The 14,632-nt window shown below is 37.8% G+C and overlaps 1 protein-coding gene and 2 pseudogenes across 4 annotated transcripts; 2 read left to right on the forward strand and 1 right to left on the reverse strand.

The window, feature by feature from the left end:
• The first annotated feature begins 2,594 nt into the window (after positions 1–2,594).
• On the forward strand, positions 2,595–4,104 carry LOC137732945 (flotillin-like protein 4 pseudogene; annotated as a pseudogene).
• Positions 4,105–4,566: 462 nt separating this feature from the next.
• On the forward strand, positions 4,567–5,107 carry LOC148690253 (uncharacterized; annotated as a pseudogene).
• Positions 5,108–6,567: 1,460 nt separating this feature from the next.
• On the reverse strand, positions 6,568–11,868 carry LOC137731310 (uncharacterized). 4 transcript variants are annotated; one of them, XM_068470407.2, is made up of 5 exons: positions 9,097–11,868; positions 8,892–8,979; positions 8,020–8,169; positions 7,522–7,607; positions 6,568–6,982 (listed from the first exon to the last, which is right to left on the reverse strand). In XM_068470407.2, exon 1 carries the CDS (start codon positions 11,619–11,621, stop codon positions 9,114–9,116), a length of 2,508 nt encoding a protein of 835 aa, XP_068326508.2. In that variant the 5' UTR covers positions 11,622–11,868; the 3' UTR covers positions 6,568–6,982; positions 7,522–7,607; positions 8,020–8,169; positions 8,892–8,979; positions 9,097–9,113. The 4 variants fall into 4 exon arrangements, with proteins under 4 accessions (XP_068326508.2, XP_088544272.1, XP_088544273.1 ...); XM_088688147.1 differs by lacking the exon at positions 6,568–6,982 and adding an exon at positions 7,144–7,424; XM_088688145.1 differs by lacking the exon at positions 6,568–6,982 and adding an exon at positions 7,144–7,317 and having other exon boundaries at positions 9,097–11,862.
• Positions 11,869–14,632: the final 2,764 nt, after the last annotated feature.

Here is a 14,632-nt window from a genome sequence, read left to right on the forward strand (position 1 = left end):
ACATAGCTTAGCACCATATGAATCAAATTTTCTTAAACAACTCAGTGTACCCACTAGTACAAATGTTACGCAGGTTTACCCAGCTATGATCTTCTTAAAACAAATAGTCATGCATTGTCTCCATCAAACCAAGTAATCTAATCTGTTACAGTGATGTATGTTTTAAGAACTTGAATGTTCTTATTTTCTCTAAATTCGACTAATTGCTTATCATCTTATAAATGTTACACAGGTCTTCTCAGTTGTGAGCTTGTTAACAACAAACAGTCATGCGTCGCCTCCATATAACCAAGTAATCTAGCCTAGTTTTTCATTTACAAGTATATATGCTACAAGATAGTTAATTTATGGTGAGTCAGGTATTGATCGATTTACTTTGAGAATGAAGAATTTATAAATACACATAGTAATTCTTGTTTGTTTTATACATTTGTTATACACATGTGGCAGAATTCATCCTCACGTTCTATTGCACATGAACCCCTTGGACTAAATCCTCAACTCAGCCAGGTTTGATTTGTTTATCACACAAGGCATATTTGTTTTTTTAGCATGTAGTTAATGTGAAGCTATATGTAATGCAGGATTCACATCCATATGTTTATGGGCAACAACAAAATCCAGAGGAGTAATTTCTACAATACAATGAGAGTAAATCACTTTTCAATGCTTTTAAGTTACCCTAAGATATTTCTTGTTTTTCACCACTAAACTTGATTTATAATTTTTGGGTGCAGTTGGAAGATGATATGCTTTGGGTTGGAAACCTTTAAATCTTTTTTTTTTTTTTATTAGAAGCCTTTACTTATTTTGATTTTGAACCGGATGTATACTGTGGTGAATATTTGTTCGACAACTTCGTTATTTTGGAGAGTAGGAAGCATTGAGATTACAGTCACTGGAAACAATAGCTTTGCTCTTAATTATTGTTCCATAACTTTCTCATTTTAAGATTGAGTGTGCCTGTCATTTGAGTAATGTATTGTCATGCTATATATCATAGTGAATAAAGGATATAAGGAGCAAAGGGCCAAGGCATAAGAAATCATGTCAGCCATACGATGAGTTGTATAAGATATCATTTTGTCTTATTACAATTTACAACCACAGGCTCACTTGTACTTTTAATAGTATTAAAATATTTTATGTCACTGCAAAATTGTAGCATTTGATACAAAAAATCCAATTCTATATATCAACCTAAAATGAACTGTAGCTATAGCTGAAAGTAGTAATCTAAAGCAACCCAAAATCCAATTCAAGCTGTCATTCATTCTTGCAATCTGACACCCCCTAAAAACATTAGAGAGAAAAGCTTAATCAAATGAAAAAAAAATTCCCATAGAAGTTCTCTTTCAATCTTGCAATCTCCAACCATGGACATTATACCCAAAGGACAGAGGGCACTTCCTAGAGTCTCATCAAACCTTGATAGACATTCTTTTAGTTCCTGGTACATACCAAAATCCCACTCAATCAAATACAATGAATTAGTAAAATAAAGACACTTTAAGATCCAATTTGTTTAACTAAACTCATAAATTGCCAAAGTCTTACGAATCGATAAAAAATAGAAAGGACACAAACCATAAAACAAAGTATCCAAGTCTTTCGTATCGCGTTTGTAATTCTTTCAAGTACCTCTACCTTTTACTTTCTCTCTAAATCTCTTTGTTAAATGGAAAACTGGCATTGCCGTAAAATTTATAATACACAAATTTCAGGTTTAAGAAGAAAAAAAGAACAAAGACAAAGTCGGTGCCCTAATTAATTGAATAAACAGAGCAATCACTAGACATGTAGCAATTGTAAAAAGAAAATGTAAGCAGCGCAAGGGTATCCTCCAAATAAGAAAGAAAGAAAAAAAAAAAAAAAAAAAAAAAAAAAACAATCTAAGATGACCCAAAACCCCAGAATTTACACAAGCTGGAATCCAAAAGGGTAAAACAAAATTCAAGCAAGAAATTGCAGTCAGATTCAAGCTTGCTTAAATCAGACCAAAAATTCAAGCAAGCTAGAATCCAAAAAGGATAAAACAAAATTCAAGCAAAAAATTACAGTACATGTAGCTTGAGATTTTTTATTTTTGCAGTTTGTGGATTCAATTTCAAGCAAAATTCAAGCAAAAATGGATGAGATTCAAGCAAAAAGGGAGGCGGAGGGAATTTTATGTTTTTGTGGAAAAGAAAGATTGCAATTTGTGGATTTGATTCAAGCAAAAAGGGTGGTGGAAAATAAGGTGGAATACAAGGGGCAACAATTATTGGTTTTGGCAAAGAACTCTAATGGCGTTAAGGAAGATGAAAATCCAGCTATTGTTTTTCATTTAATAATTATTATGCCACGTGTCATTTATTTATTGGTGGGTAATACCAGTTGTCAATGTCATGTGGTGATACTGTACCATCTAATAATTTCTCGTGGGAGAGAGGGAAAGGAGGGAGGGTGGTGAGGGATTGGGACGACGGGTAAGTTTTTATAGTTTTTCTTTTTAATTTTTTGTTATATTAAACTTTTTTGTTATTTTCAATAGAATTCAAGCTTTTTTATTAAATACATTTATTAGGTGGTTTTTTGTTAAAAGAAATGTAGCCATGTACAGAGTTGTGGAGGCTTCAGATTATCAAGTGATTACCGGAGTTGGAATCAACGACCTAAAGTTTGCAAAGAAGGCATGGATTCTCCCCGGCCAATCATGCACCATCTTCAACATGTTCCCCGTAAACTATAGCCAAAGCTCGCCTTCACCCTCCCTATGGTCTTTACCATCGGGCCATGCACTAACGACATGACCAACCTCCATAAGTATGCTAAGCTCCTCTACCACCACGACAAGCTCTCCAACCACTTGAAAAAGCTTGTCTAGGGGATCATCGAGGAGGAGACGCGTGTCCTTGCCGCCTTAATGACCACGGAGGAGTTGTTCATGGGAACAAAAGAGTTTAAGCAAAAGGTGTTTGACAAGGTTTAGTTGGAACTGAATCGATATGGGCTTTTGATTTATAATGCAAACGTCAAACAACTGGAGGACATTCCCAGCCATAAGTATTTTAGTTACTTGGAGGCAGAATATACATATGGAGGCGGCAAATCAGGCTAGGGTTGACCTGGCAAAAGTGAAGAAGAAATGGGAGATATATAGGGTCGAAAGAGAGGCAGGGGTTAACACTGCAGACTGCAGCATAGATTGATGCCGAGGGATGGAGAAGGGAAGATGAAGGAGATTAAGACTAGGATGTAGGTGAAGGTGTTTGAGAATATGAGGGAGGCTGAGATAGCGAAAGCCGATGCTGAGCTAGCGAAGAAAAATATGAGGAGGCGCATATGGTGGAGGTAGAGGCTGAAAAGGCGGTGGCATCAAGAGAGGCAGAGTTGCGAAAGGAGGTGGAGATGATGAAGGCCTCGACTAGAATGGAGAAGCTTAAGGGTGAGTTATTGATTAAGGTCAGTGTTGAGTATGAACCCAAGGTACGTCTTGTGCTTCTTTCTTTTTCCTTCTTAAATATTATATAGAATACATATATGCATGCATTGGTTTTGCACGCATGAATACAGATGAAAAATTATGTAAACTAGTGTTCTACCTATATGAAATAGTTGATGTATCAGGGTCGTATTTTCAGATAACAAGCCGTTGATGGAAACTTTTATGCAAAGTAAAAAATGACCGAGGTAGGACTCTATGCTCGTCAACAAGCTGCTAATGCAGAATGTTATGCAAAGAAAAGAGAGGTTAAAGGACTCATGGCCCTCGGACAAGCCCAAGGCGCATATCCACGCTTTCTTTTGGACACGATTGGAGGCAATTATGCAGCTATGAGGGACTTCTTGATGATCCACAATGGCATGTTTCAACAAGTTGCCCAGATCAATGATGACGCCATGTGCGGTCTTCAACCCAAGATTAGCATTTAGACTACTGGTAGCGCAGAGGGCAATGATGGCGGAGTTAATGGGGCTTTCAAAAAGGTTGCAGGTGTTTACAAGACGTTGCTACTGTTGTTCATGACAGTTGATGAGCAGAATGACATGTTGCCACCGCCTTGGTTGGGGACTTTGTCCAATTCTCCTTCTACCAAATTGACTCTCAACACATCAAACTAGCATGTTGTCAGCAATTGAGCTCTGAATTCATTTCAATTCAAACTACTTAGTTTTTGAATTACAAAAAACTACCTCAACTATTGGGTTAATCACAATTTCATACCTCATCTTTAAAACATTTCAATGTCATACCTTATCTTTGAATTTGTTGCAATGTCATACATTCCGTCAGTTTGTCTGTCAATTGCTCTATTAAATGCTGGCGTGGCTTGAGATGAGACCCACTTTCTATTACAAATTTAATTAAATATTAAAAAAATTAAAATACAATTATTTAAATATTTTTATAAAAATAATGTGGGACCCACCCACCTTCTTCCTATCCCACCTCGTCTCCCCCCACCATTCCTCTCTTCAGTCCAAAACCAAAACCACCTTCTTCCCCATCCACCCGTGTCCCCAACCCCCAACCTTCCTTCCCCATCCACCTTCTTCGAATTTGTTTAAAGTCTTGGAGATTTTATGCCTTTTGGAAACATGTTTAGAGAGAGGAAGATGGGGGAAACCATCAAATATATGTAATCTACGATCTCGACTAGTTGCACACAATTCTCTTCCTTCTCTTCAACGTTGTCCTATTTACCGTTCTATCGCTCTTCCACCTCACTTATTTCAACCCTGTCGCCCTCTTCTTCCACCACCTTTTCCCCATCAACACAGCCTATTTTGTCGCCGAGTTCACTGGCTCCATCACCGCCCTTTCCGCCTTCTACCTCTTCTTAGCATATGGACACTTCCTATTCTCCTTACTTCCCCTCCACTACGACGTCGCCCAGCGCATGGTCGGCTCAATCAACGAATGGTCGACCATCAAGCACGCCCTCGACCTCGACAGCAGTCACGGCATACTCTTAAACGCGGTGGCGACTCAGAGAGTTCGGGTCGGGGTGTGGACCTAGACTGGTCCGAGATGATAAGCCTTTCGTCGACGCTACGAACGGCGAAGATTTAAGGTGTGGGGGAGTACGTCACTGTGGAGAAGATGATTGAGTGGGGAGGATGAGGGCAAGGTAGAGTCACGGTGGGGTTTTGGTTTTGGAGTGAAGGGAGGAATGGTGGGGGAGACGGGTGGGATAGGAAGAAGATAGGTGGGTCCCACATTATTTTCATAAAAATATTTAAATAATTGTATTATAATTTTTTTAATATTTAATTAATTTTTTAATAGAAAGTGGGTCCAGTCTCAAGCCACGTCAACATTTAACAGAGGATTAACAGATAAACTGACTGAATGTATGACATTGCAACAAATTCGAAGATAAGGTATGACATTGAAATGTTTTAAAGATGAGGTATAAAATTGTGGTTGACTCAATAGTTGAGGTAGTTTTTTTGTAATTTAACCTTATTATTTTCATTGACTATTGGTTTTTTTTTTTTTAGTTATTTTCTTTTTATTTATTTATGGAGAGGTCACTTCATTAATCAGAAGTCATACCAACTACATTCCTTGTTGAACTTTTGGAGAAATTTTTATGTAACACCCAATGTCCTAAAAGTCCCCTGCCTAGCGCCACTTAGGCGAGCTAGGCAGCTGATTATCGCCACGGTTAATTTCTAGGCGTTTGAAAAATAAGAAACGATGCCTACACCTGCCTAGGTCGCGACCTTTACTCAATTAGAAAATAGATAACTCCTTTATTGCATTTTCTTTTTTTTTTTTTTAGTAATTATATGAGTTGTTGAATACTTAGATGAATACTTATTAATATGCATATTCCCATATTTTCATATGTTCTAGTCATTTATAATTTATGTCATACTATTTTATAGTTTGCAATACAATTATTTATTTTTAAAAATATAAATAGACACTTCATTATCCTTTTATATAATGAATTTAATTTAATAAATAAATAAATAACCTAGACTCTTGCCTAAGTGCTTGTCTCCTGCCCACAACCCGACTAGCACCTTTTAAATCTTGTTAACACCACTTGTGAACATGCAAAATTATGAGAAGGCACCTTCCTCTCTTTGCTCCTTTTTTATATATATATATATATATTTTTTTTTTTTTTTGTCAGCACTCTTTTCTTCATGTTCTCTATGAACGAAGCACTACAAATATGAATGGGAAATAACAATTTTCATAACACGGATGCATCACTATGTTGCATTTTATGTTAATGAAATAAAGATATATAATACTTATGTCTTTATTTCATTGGCACAGAACGCCGCTGTAACAATGTAGCTAAATCATTCTTAATTAAGAGAGATTCAATCGAAATGCTTCGTTCTTCGTTTAGCATTAAAACAAAAATCCACCTAAACAACAAATTTCAATTTGATTTATTTTTCAATATTTTCAAACCAAAAAATAAAATAAATTTCCCATATAAACAAAGGAGAGAATTCAAATCATGAATAAAAAAAAGTGTTATTTCAACCCATTTCCAGCAACAAAAGGAAGAATATAAACCAACTTTTATTTAGACGTTTGAAAAATAAAAAGCGATATTTTGAGGTAATAGATCAGATTCAAATTGGTCATCCAAATAATAGTATCTTGTCGTTTCGATCATGTATATTTTGTATCTATTAACATTATGGACCATTACATGAGGCAGGTATCGATTTAATGGTTCTGTTCTCTAAGAAATTAGAAAACAAAACTCAAAATCCCTACCTGTAGATGATCGCGTCTCCACCAGAAAGGAAACGCATAATACCCAAATAAGCCCCGGTCAATCAGTTGCGTGAAAATTCACATAATCCGCGCTGGAAAAGCCATCCTCCTCAAAAGATCGCACAACAACAGAATACAGGCATCGCATCCTGCAGGGAGTTGTAAATCTCATGACTTCCAGACGACAGCAAGCGTCTGGAGCAGGCAGGAGCGTTTGGGAGGTCTGTTGCAAATGTCATTTAAGTTCTGCAAAGTTACATTTGGATTGTGAGGCTTTAAATCTAATTTCTCTTCACAATATTAGCCATCCATGGCATGATTCACAGCTAGTAATGATATAGCTCCATTAAGCCAACAAGAAACAAAAAGGTAGAATGCCAACTACGAAAATAAAATAATAGACGAGCTATGAAATTAGGCCTAAATTAGCAATCCATGATCAATTTAGTTTAAAACAATGTTATTACTATACAGACGAATTCAAAGTACATCTTTCATTTCTGTAGTAGCAAAAGCCAAATCAACAATCACCCCCAAGTAACCTTCAGTAATTTGGTCAGTACGGTCCGTAGTTTATACGGCTGAAAGCCAAACAAAAATGCCAAGTTAATCATTCAAACTTGTTATGTCATAAACTTAGCGTCACTCAGGATATCCAGTCTCTGTTGATATCATCAAATCCTAAATTCTGGGAAAAGAAAAGAGAACTTAAATATCAAAAGGAGTTGAGCAAAATATCAGTTCTGTTATATCCAAGCATGACTTTTTGATAAACAACTTCTAACCTCATATTTGACGCGTGACCTTGTAAACCTCAATACTAGCTCCAAAGATCGGCTGAGGAATTGCTAGGTCAGGAATCCAGGAAATTCTGATTGAAAATGAAAGAAAAGAAAAATTAAATGGTTCTGCGTAATACAACAGAATTCAACAGAAGCAGGAAGGAGAAGAAGAAAAAAAAACCACTAACAACTCGAAATAATGATCACAACTGTTGTTCACCAAATTCAGCAGCTGTGGTTTGCGGAATGAAAACAATAAAATAGAAAGCAAGCAATATTATTGATAAAATTGCTAGAGGCAGGTTTGCTTGCCCGCAGTTATCTATAAAATATCTCTTCCCCCGGCTTTATGCAACACAATTCGCGTAGCAATTTTTTGTTTATTCTGTGATTCACCTCAGAACAAGTTCTCTAGCCTCCATCAACCACATTATATATCGAGGGGAAAATAAACTCATGCAATAAACCTTCGAAAGATAGAGATGGTCTAAAGTGCAATACCTATTGATGTTTCAATCATTCGGTATGGCCATCTGATCCAGCTATGTGCCTCATCAACAGAGTAAACAGGATTCAAATTTGAGACAGCCGATTTCTTACTTTCTTTTGTAAACATAGCCAGTCCCAAACTCAAATGAAGTAGGATTGCAACTGGGGACCACCATAAGAGTAACAGTCAATTGATGCAGACACCTTGAATTAATAAATTAGGACATCCCTACTAGGAATACTATTGGCGCTCAACCATTGAGATGGGAAATAAAGGATATATACTACAGCCAAACCGCTCAATAGCACTTAAGCAGTTAACAATGGAAGTGAGCACACAAGTGTAATTTTTTTTCTCAGAGAGGCCACTTTATGCAGTGATGTTAAAAGTTTGAGCATGTGTAAACTTAATGGAAGGAGAGGCACTTAAAATATGAATCATCACAAAGTCTTGAAGTCTGTAATATTTGGGAGCTTAAAGAAAGTCTTGAAGTCTAATATTTGGGAGCTAAAAGGAGTTACAACATATAATGTGATTATGTCATGATGTTTAAGTTTATACATAACTCAATAACTACTAGCGGATGAAACTCTGTAAGCATATGTAACAGTGAGAATCTTTAATAAGTTAGCCAAACAAGGAAGAAATAATAAGACGAAAAAAGAACATGGGAAAGCAACAATTGTGCCAGCTATTTATTTTACTCCCAACCCAGGAATAAATTTACTAGTGAACCAATGTCATATCATGGCGGTACCTTCACCCTACTAGTGACGATGCAATAACATATATCAACTCCACATAGTTAATGAATTAGAAGTAATTAAAGAATCTTCATATAAATATGAAGCAAAGAAAATGAGTAATGTACAGATCTACCAACCTCCAAATGTTCAAGAATCATTTTAGTGACGTTAAGGAGATGTATCCCATGGTCTACGGCCATCAGTTTTAAGAATAGGAATATGCACCTGTGAATGAACCATATTACCTTCAGAACATGGCGCGCAAACATGGTGCACAAGTTAAATATCATAAAACTGTTCAGAAACAGAAGAATTCTTCATGCAAAAAAGTAAAAACCTAACCTTTTGAATGTTTCCAATCATTCCTGATTTGTACATGTAGTAGGCTGATGCAACCCATGAACCAATGTCGTATATGTAATTTCATCTAAAGCTACTCCTTTACTGGCCATATGATCACATACTTCAAAAGCTTCTTCCACCTTCCCTTGCTTACAAAATCCATTTGTTAACGCATTATAGGTGACGGCATCTGGGACAACTCCCATTTTTGTCATCTCAGATAGCAGTCTAGTTGCTTCTTCCATATTGCCTAGTTTACAGTACCCATCAATCATGACAGTGTAGGTAATCTTATTCGGTTTTATGTTAAATGAAGACATCTCCAGCAAGACATTCCCTACTTTATCTATTTGTCCTAGCTTAAAATAACCATGAATTAGTGCTGTATAACATACAACATCTGGCAACAAGCCATCGTTCCTCATTTCATCTAGAAGGCATTTTGCATCCTCAACACTGCCAATTTTGCAGAGTCCATCTATAAGAGAAGAATACGTGGCACAAGTTGGTTGAATGCCTTTCTTTTTCATGTCCAAGCGGAGACCAAGGGCTGCAGTCATATTCCCATTTTTGCTGTATGCTCTGATTAGTGTATTATAAACAACAGAATTTAGCTCCACTTTTTTAGTCACCAACTTACTGAAAAGGTTTTCACCCTCATCCACTCTGCCAGCTTTACAGTACCCATCTATCATCACCCCATATGTATAGACATTCGGAGCCAGACCCCGATTTTCACACTCATCCCATAGTTTAAGTGCATCGTCCACTTTTCCCATATTACATAGACCATGAATTAACAAATTATAAGTATAAGTATCTGGTTCAATTCCTTGCTTAGTCATCTCTTCTTTAAGCTTAAAAGCTTCCTCCACTTTTCCCTCCTTGCAACAACCCGAGATAAGTGTGTTGTATGAGATTTTATCCATTACCAAACCTCTCTCCAGCATTGGTTTCAGTCGCAGAACAACATCTTGTGTGCTACCAGATTCACAAAGCCCATGAATTAAGGCATTTGAAGTTGCAGTGTTGGCTGCAAATCCTAGGTCATATAGCCTAAACCAAAGTTCAACTGCCTCAGAATGCTTTCCATCTTTACAAAGCCCACAAACCAACGTGGTAAGCAAGCCATCACTGGGCCTACAGTTTCTTAAAAGCATTTCTATAGTAAACTTTAGCGCAGAATCGAACCTAGATTTCATGCATAACCAGTGAATAGCTGAGAAACAAACAGCTTGATTTATGGATAAACAATGGGACAGCATCTTGTCTAAAATCTGCTCAGCATGCTCCAACTGATTAGTTTTACAATATCCCTGCAGCAGAGAATTAAGAGTAACAGAATTGGGAGTTAATCCATTGGATAACATATCATCCAATATCTTTAGTGCCTCACTAATATTTCCCGTTTTACAATACCCATCAATCAATGTGTTATAGACAACCTCATTCGGGACAAATCCCCTATTGGACATTTCCTTCAAAACACAATTTGCCTCATAAAACTTTTCCAGCTTGATCAAACCATTAATGAGCACACTGTACGTTATAAGACTCGGGTTCACATTGTTTTCTACCATCTTCTTCTTGAACTGGAAAGCTTCGTCTAATCTCCTGCTCTTACAAAGCCCGTGAATAACATTATTGTATGTAACAACATTTGGAGCAATACCCCGCCCTTCCATTTTTGAGAGCAAACCTATCGCTTCATCAACCTTCCCTCCCTTACAGCATGCATTAATTGCAGTAGTAAACAAGTAAACATCAGGAGAAACACCTCGAGACATAACTTCAAATACTTGATAACTCTTATGAAGTTCGCTGGCCTTCACTAACGAACTCAACAAAAAATTACAAATCTTCAACGATGGAAAGAAGCCCTTATCAGAAAAACACATAAACATATCAACGGCGTAACCAAAACCCATACTCTTGAATTGGGTGCAGTAAACATGAATCAACAAGTCCAGTGCCTGAACACCAACAGCTCTTTCGGCCACGGTATTCAATTCCAACATGGTAATGGCTATCTCCATATGCCTGTGACTGGGGTTAGTATATGAAACTGGCATATTCCCATCAATTGAACGGATCAAAAGCAATCTCGCAGGCGATACAAGATTTGAATTAATAAGCAGACGAACCAAAACACAAAGGGATCGAACAGTAAACCGAAACTTAAAAGATTCAGAAGCAAAATAGAAGAAATGGAGAGCTGTTTTGGGGTTTACATTGGAGCTAATGGAACGGAACAACTGTTCAAATTGACGAGGCGACAAAAGGGGTACGAGAGCTTTACACTTAGAAGAATCTAGAGCTGGTTTTGAGAGAACAGAAGATACCCAGTTGTGCAAACTCTGATCGGGCGGCTCCGGTTGATCCGGAAGATCCATTGGCGGTGGCTGAGGAGGCTCTTGGGGGCGGCGTTGGGTGGTGCAGGTCACGCACGGGCGGTTGATGGGAGAGAAGAGAAAAAGATGGGGTTTGGGGATTGAAAGCCTCCTCAAATCCATCGGAAAATGCATGTAATTAGCTCTTCTGGGTGTGTCGATTTTGTGGGTTTCACTGCAGGGTTTATGAGAGTGAAGCTGCCATGGATTTTTACTTTGAGATTCAGAGGATGCGAAAAAGCCACGATAGTGTGTGTGAGAGAGAGAGAGAGAGAGGCCTTTGAGGTTTGCTATTCTGTTGTGGCCCTTGTGGGTTTAAAGCTGCGCCGCAGGCAGAAGGCACAAGCAACAACCATGTCAAACCAGGGTGAGAGGGGGAGACAGACCGGCAGAGAGAGAAACGAAGAGAGAGGTGTAGGCCGAAATTTGGGCTTTCTATTGGGCTTACTGCGCAGACTTCAATATCCCTAACCCACTACACGTTCATTTTTCTATTGCAACCCTCAATTTATTTAATTTTTTTTTTTTAGTATAATGACATATTTTATACTAAAGATATAGGAGAGTTTAGCAAGCTACACAATGGGCAACCTATTTGGTATCAAATTCGCAATCTAACATATTTGAATCTAAGTCATTTCACTTACATGTGAAAAGAAATATCACTAGACCATATTACTGAGTAGCCCTCGATTTATTTTTTAATTTTAAACAAACGATAGAATATGACATTAAAGTCCTCTAAAGCATAGAGAGGAATATTCAAACTTAAATGTAGAATACGAAGCATAATGCTCTAATTAACTTGCAAACCAATGTCGGCAACCCTTAGTTCCTTGAAGGCACCCTTTTATTTATTTTTATTTTTTTTATATATATACGAGGGATATTTGGGGAGTTAAAACCAAACCACGGATATAAGGTGCAAGGATGAATACCTTTAATTAACTAAGTTACAATTTAATATAAGAAACACATGGTTAGTCTAAGAATGATATTATTGTCCATGGTCAAAAATGGAGGTCAGTCCTCTTTAGATGTGGGTTGACCCTCATCAATAGTAAGGCTACCTTAAAGGGTGAATGAGAGATCTTATGGGGTGTAATGGTAGGATCAACACAAGGATATATAGTGGTTCGCCAATAAAGGGTATGACCATTCCAAAGTAAGTTTCTCATCAAAACCTCATCAGGTTAGAAAAAACCTTATGAAAAAAAAAAATACTCCTGATCATAGGAAAAAGAGTATATTGAGGTCATGCAAGTATACTTCAAAATAATCTCTCAAGCTAAGCATGTCATTCTGTACATCCCTGTCAAAGCATGGCATGACTTTTCGTGGATCGCAGCCAAAGTTATCAATGGTCCTTTGCTAGATTCCTCCCCAAGCAGGGTGTATACCATTCGGTAGTTCCCACCTAAAACCCTGAAATAACCTCTCTCTCTCAACAAAATACCATGCTCAACATTCCAAGCGGTGTGTGAGGTTTCAGGGGTCAAGCTAGAAGCTCCAGACTTCACCATCAACCTCGATTAAGTCAAGGGAGGGAATATCCAGGCAAGGTTCAATCCTTGGGCTCTCAGTGGAAACTCGAATCCTCCGGAACGAAGTAATATCGATGTCAAAGCCTGACCCTCAGTAAATTTAATGACTATTCTGCCTACCAAAGCTTAAAATCCGACAGTGGGGATGATGGTTGAGAAGGGCAATTTTGTCCTCTAAGTTTTGAGCGAATTGGGGGTAGGTTTGGCTTCATTGTCATTCGATGAGGGTTTCAAGGATGCAGGCTATGCTGCCTTTAAGATAGAGAGAAAGAAAGAAAGAGAGAGAGAGAGAGAGAGAGAGAGAGAGAGAGAGAGAGAGAGAGATGGGAGGATTTGTTGCGAGGGATTTCAGAGATTGCATAGAGAGGGAGATAGGACAAGGGTGTCTGTTGCAGAGATAGGCCCCTTGACACAGATGCGCCATTTCTCTCTCATTTCTCTCAAATTCGAGAGACTTGTCTTTCTCTCTCTTCATTTCCCTCAACCTCTAGCCCCAACGCCGCTCACACCCTTTCTTCTTCATCATCTCTCATATATTTCATCTTCTCTAAAAGAAAATCCGAGCCACTCAATTTCTCTCAACCCTAGCCGTCCCTCATCCAATTTCTCTCAAACATGGCCTCCATTTTAGGCCTCGAGTTCACAAAATCTGGAGAGCTTTCTCTCTCACTTGCAAACGAAGGTGGCTGAGTACGAGGGCCCTAGGTGGACCACCGCAAAAAAAAAAAAAAAAACCTTTAAATTTTAATAAATAAAAAAATCAAGCTACAAAAACAATGGGCTGTTTTATAGCTAATTTGTAGGGTTTTTTTTTTTTTTTTTTTTTTTTTTGGCAAAGAAACTCAGTGGTGGTTGTATTACTAACTACCAATACTAATTATGTATTCTTATGAGTACCGTATTAGTGTTCTGTGAGTTTGGGCATAATTGAGTATCACCGCCACCTCTTCAGCTTGCTTCTTTCCTAAATTCAATATTATCAATCATCTGAATTATGAGTTTTTTTTCATAAACTTCTTTAGGTATGCAAGAACGCGCCAGCCGTAATTCTACCTGCCTTCAAACTTCAATGTGCCGCATTTGTCGGCCACTGATAGGATTGAACATTAACGAAGGAAGGTCAAACTATTATCCATGCTTAATGAGGCATGTAATCTCTCTATCTCTCTTCAAAGACTTCTGGTTTTCAATCAAACACCCCATTTTTTTTCTCCCAAGTTACTGGGACAAACATAGAAAATCCCAGCCACTTACAATTATAGTTGTAAAAAATTCTTTCTTTTATATATCTAGATAATTGATGTTTGCTTTTTTTTTTGTTTTTTTTGTTTTTTGTAGTTTTGGTTGTTACATCACACATCGTAGCCTTATATATATATTCTCATCTTTACCTAACACGAGGCCTTTTGGGAGCTCATTGGCTTCGGGTTCCGCAGGAACTCTGAAGTTAAGCGAGTTCGCGCGAAAGCAATCTCATGATGGGGGACCCACTGGGAAGTTCTCATGTGAGTTCCTAGAAACAAAACTGTGAGGACATGGTCGGGGCCCAAAGTGGACAATATCGTACTACGGTGGAGTCGAGCCCGAGATGTGGTGGGGGCC

Source organism: Pyrus communis, chromosome 16 (assembly GCF_041283825.1).
Source record: "Pyrus communis isolate YQ-2024b chromosome 16, ASM4128382v1, whole genome shotgun sequence".
Taxonomy (NCBI): domain Eukaryota; kingdom Viridiplantae; phylum Streptophyta; class Magnoliopsida; order Rosales; family Rosaceae; genus Pyrus; species Pyrus communis.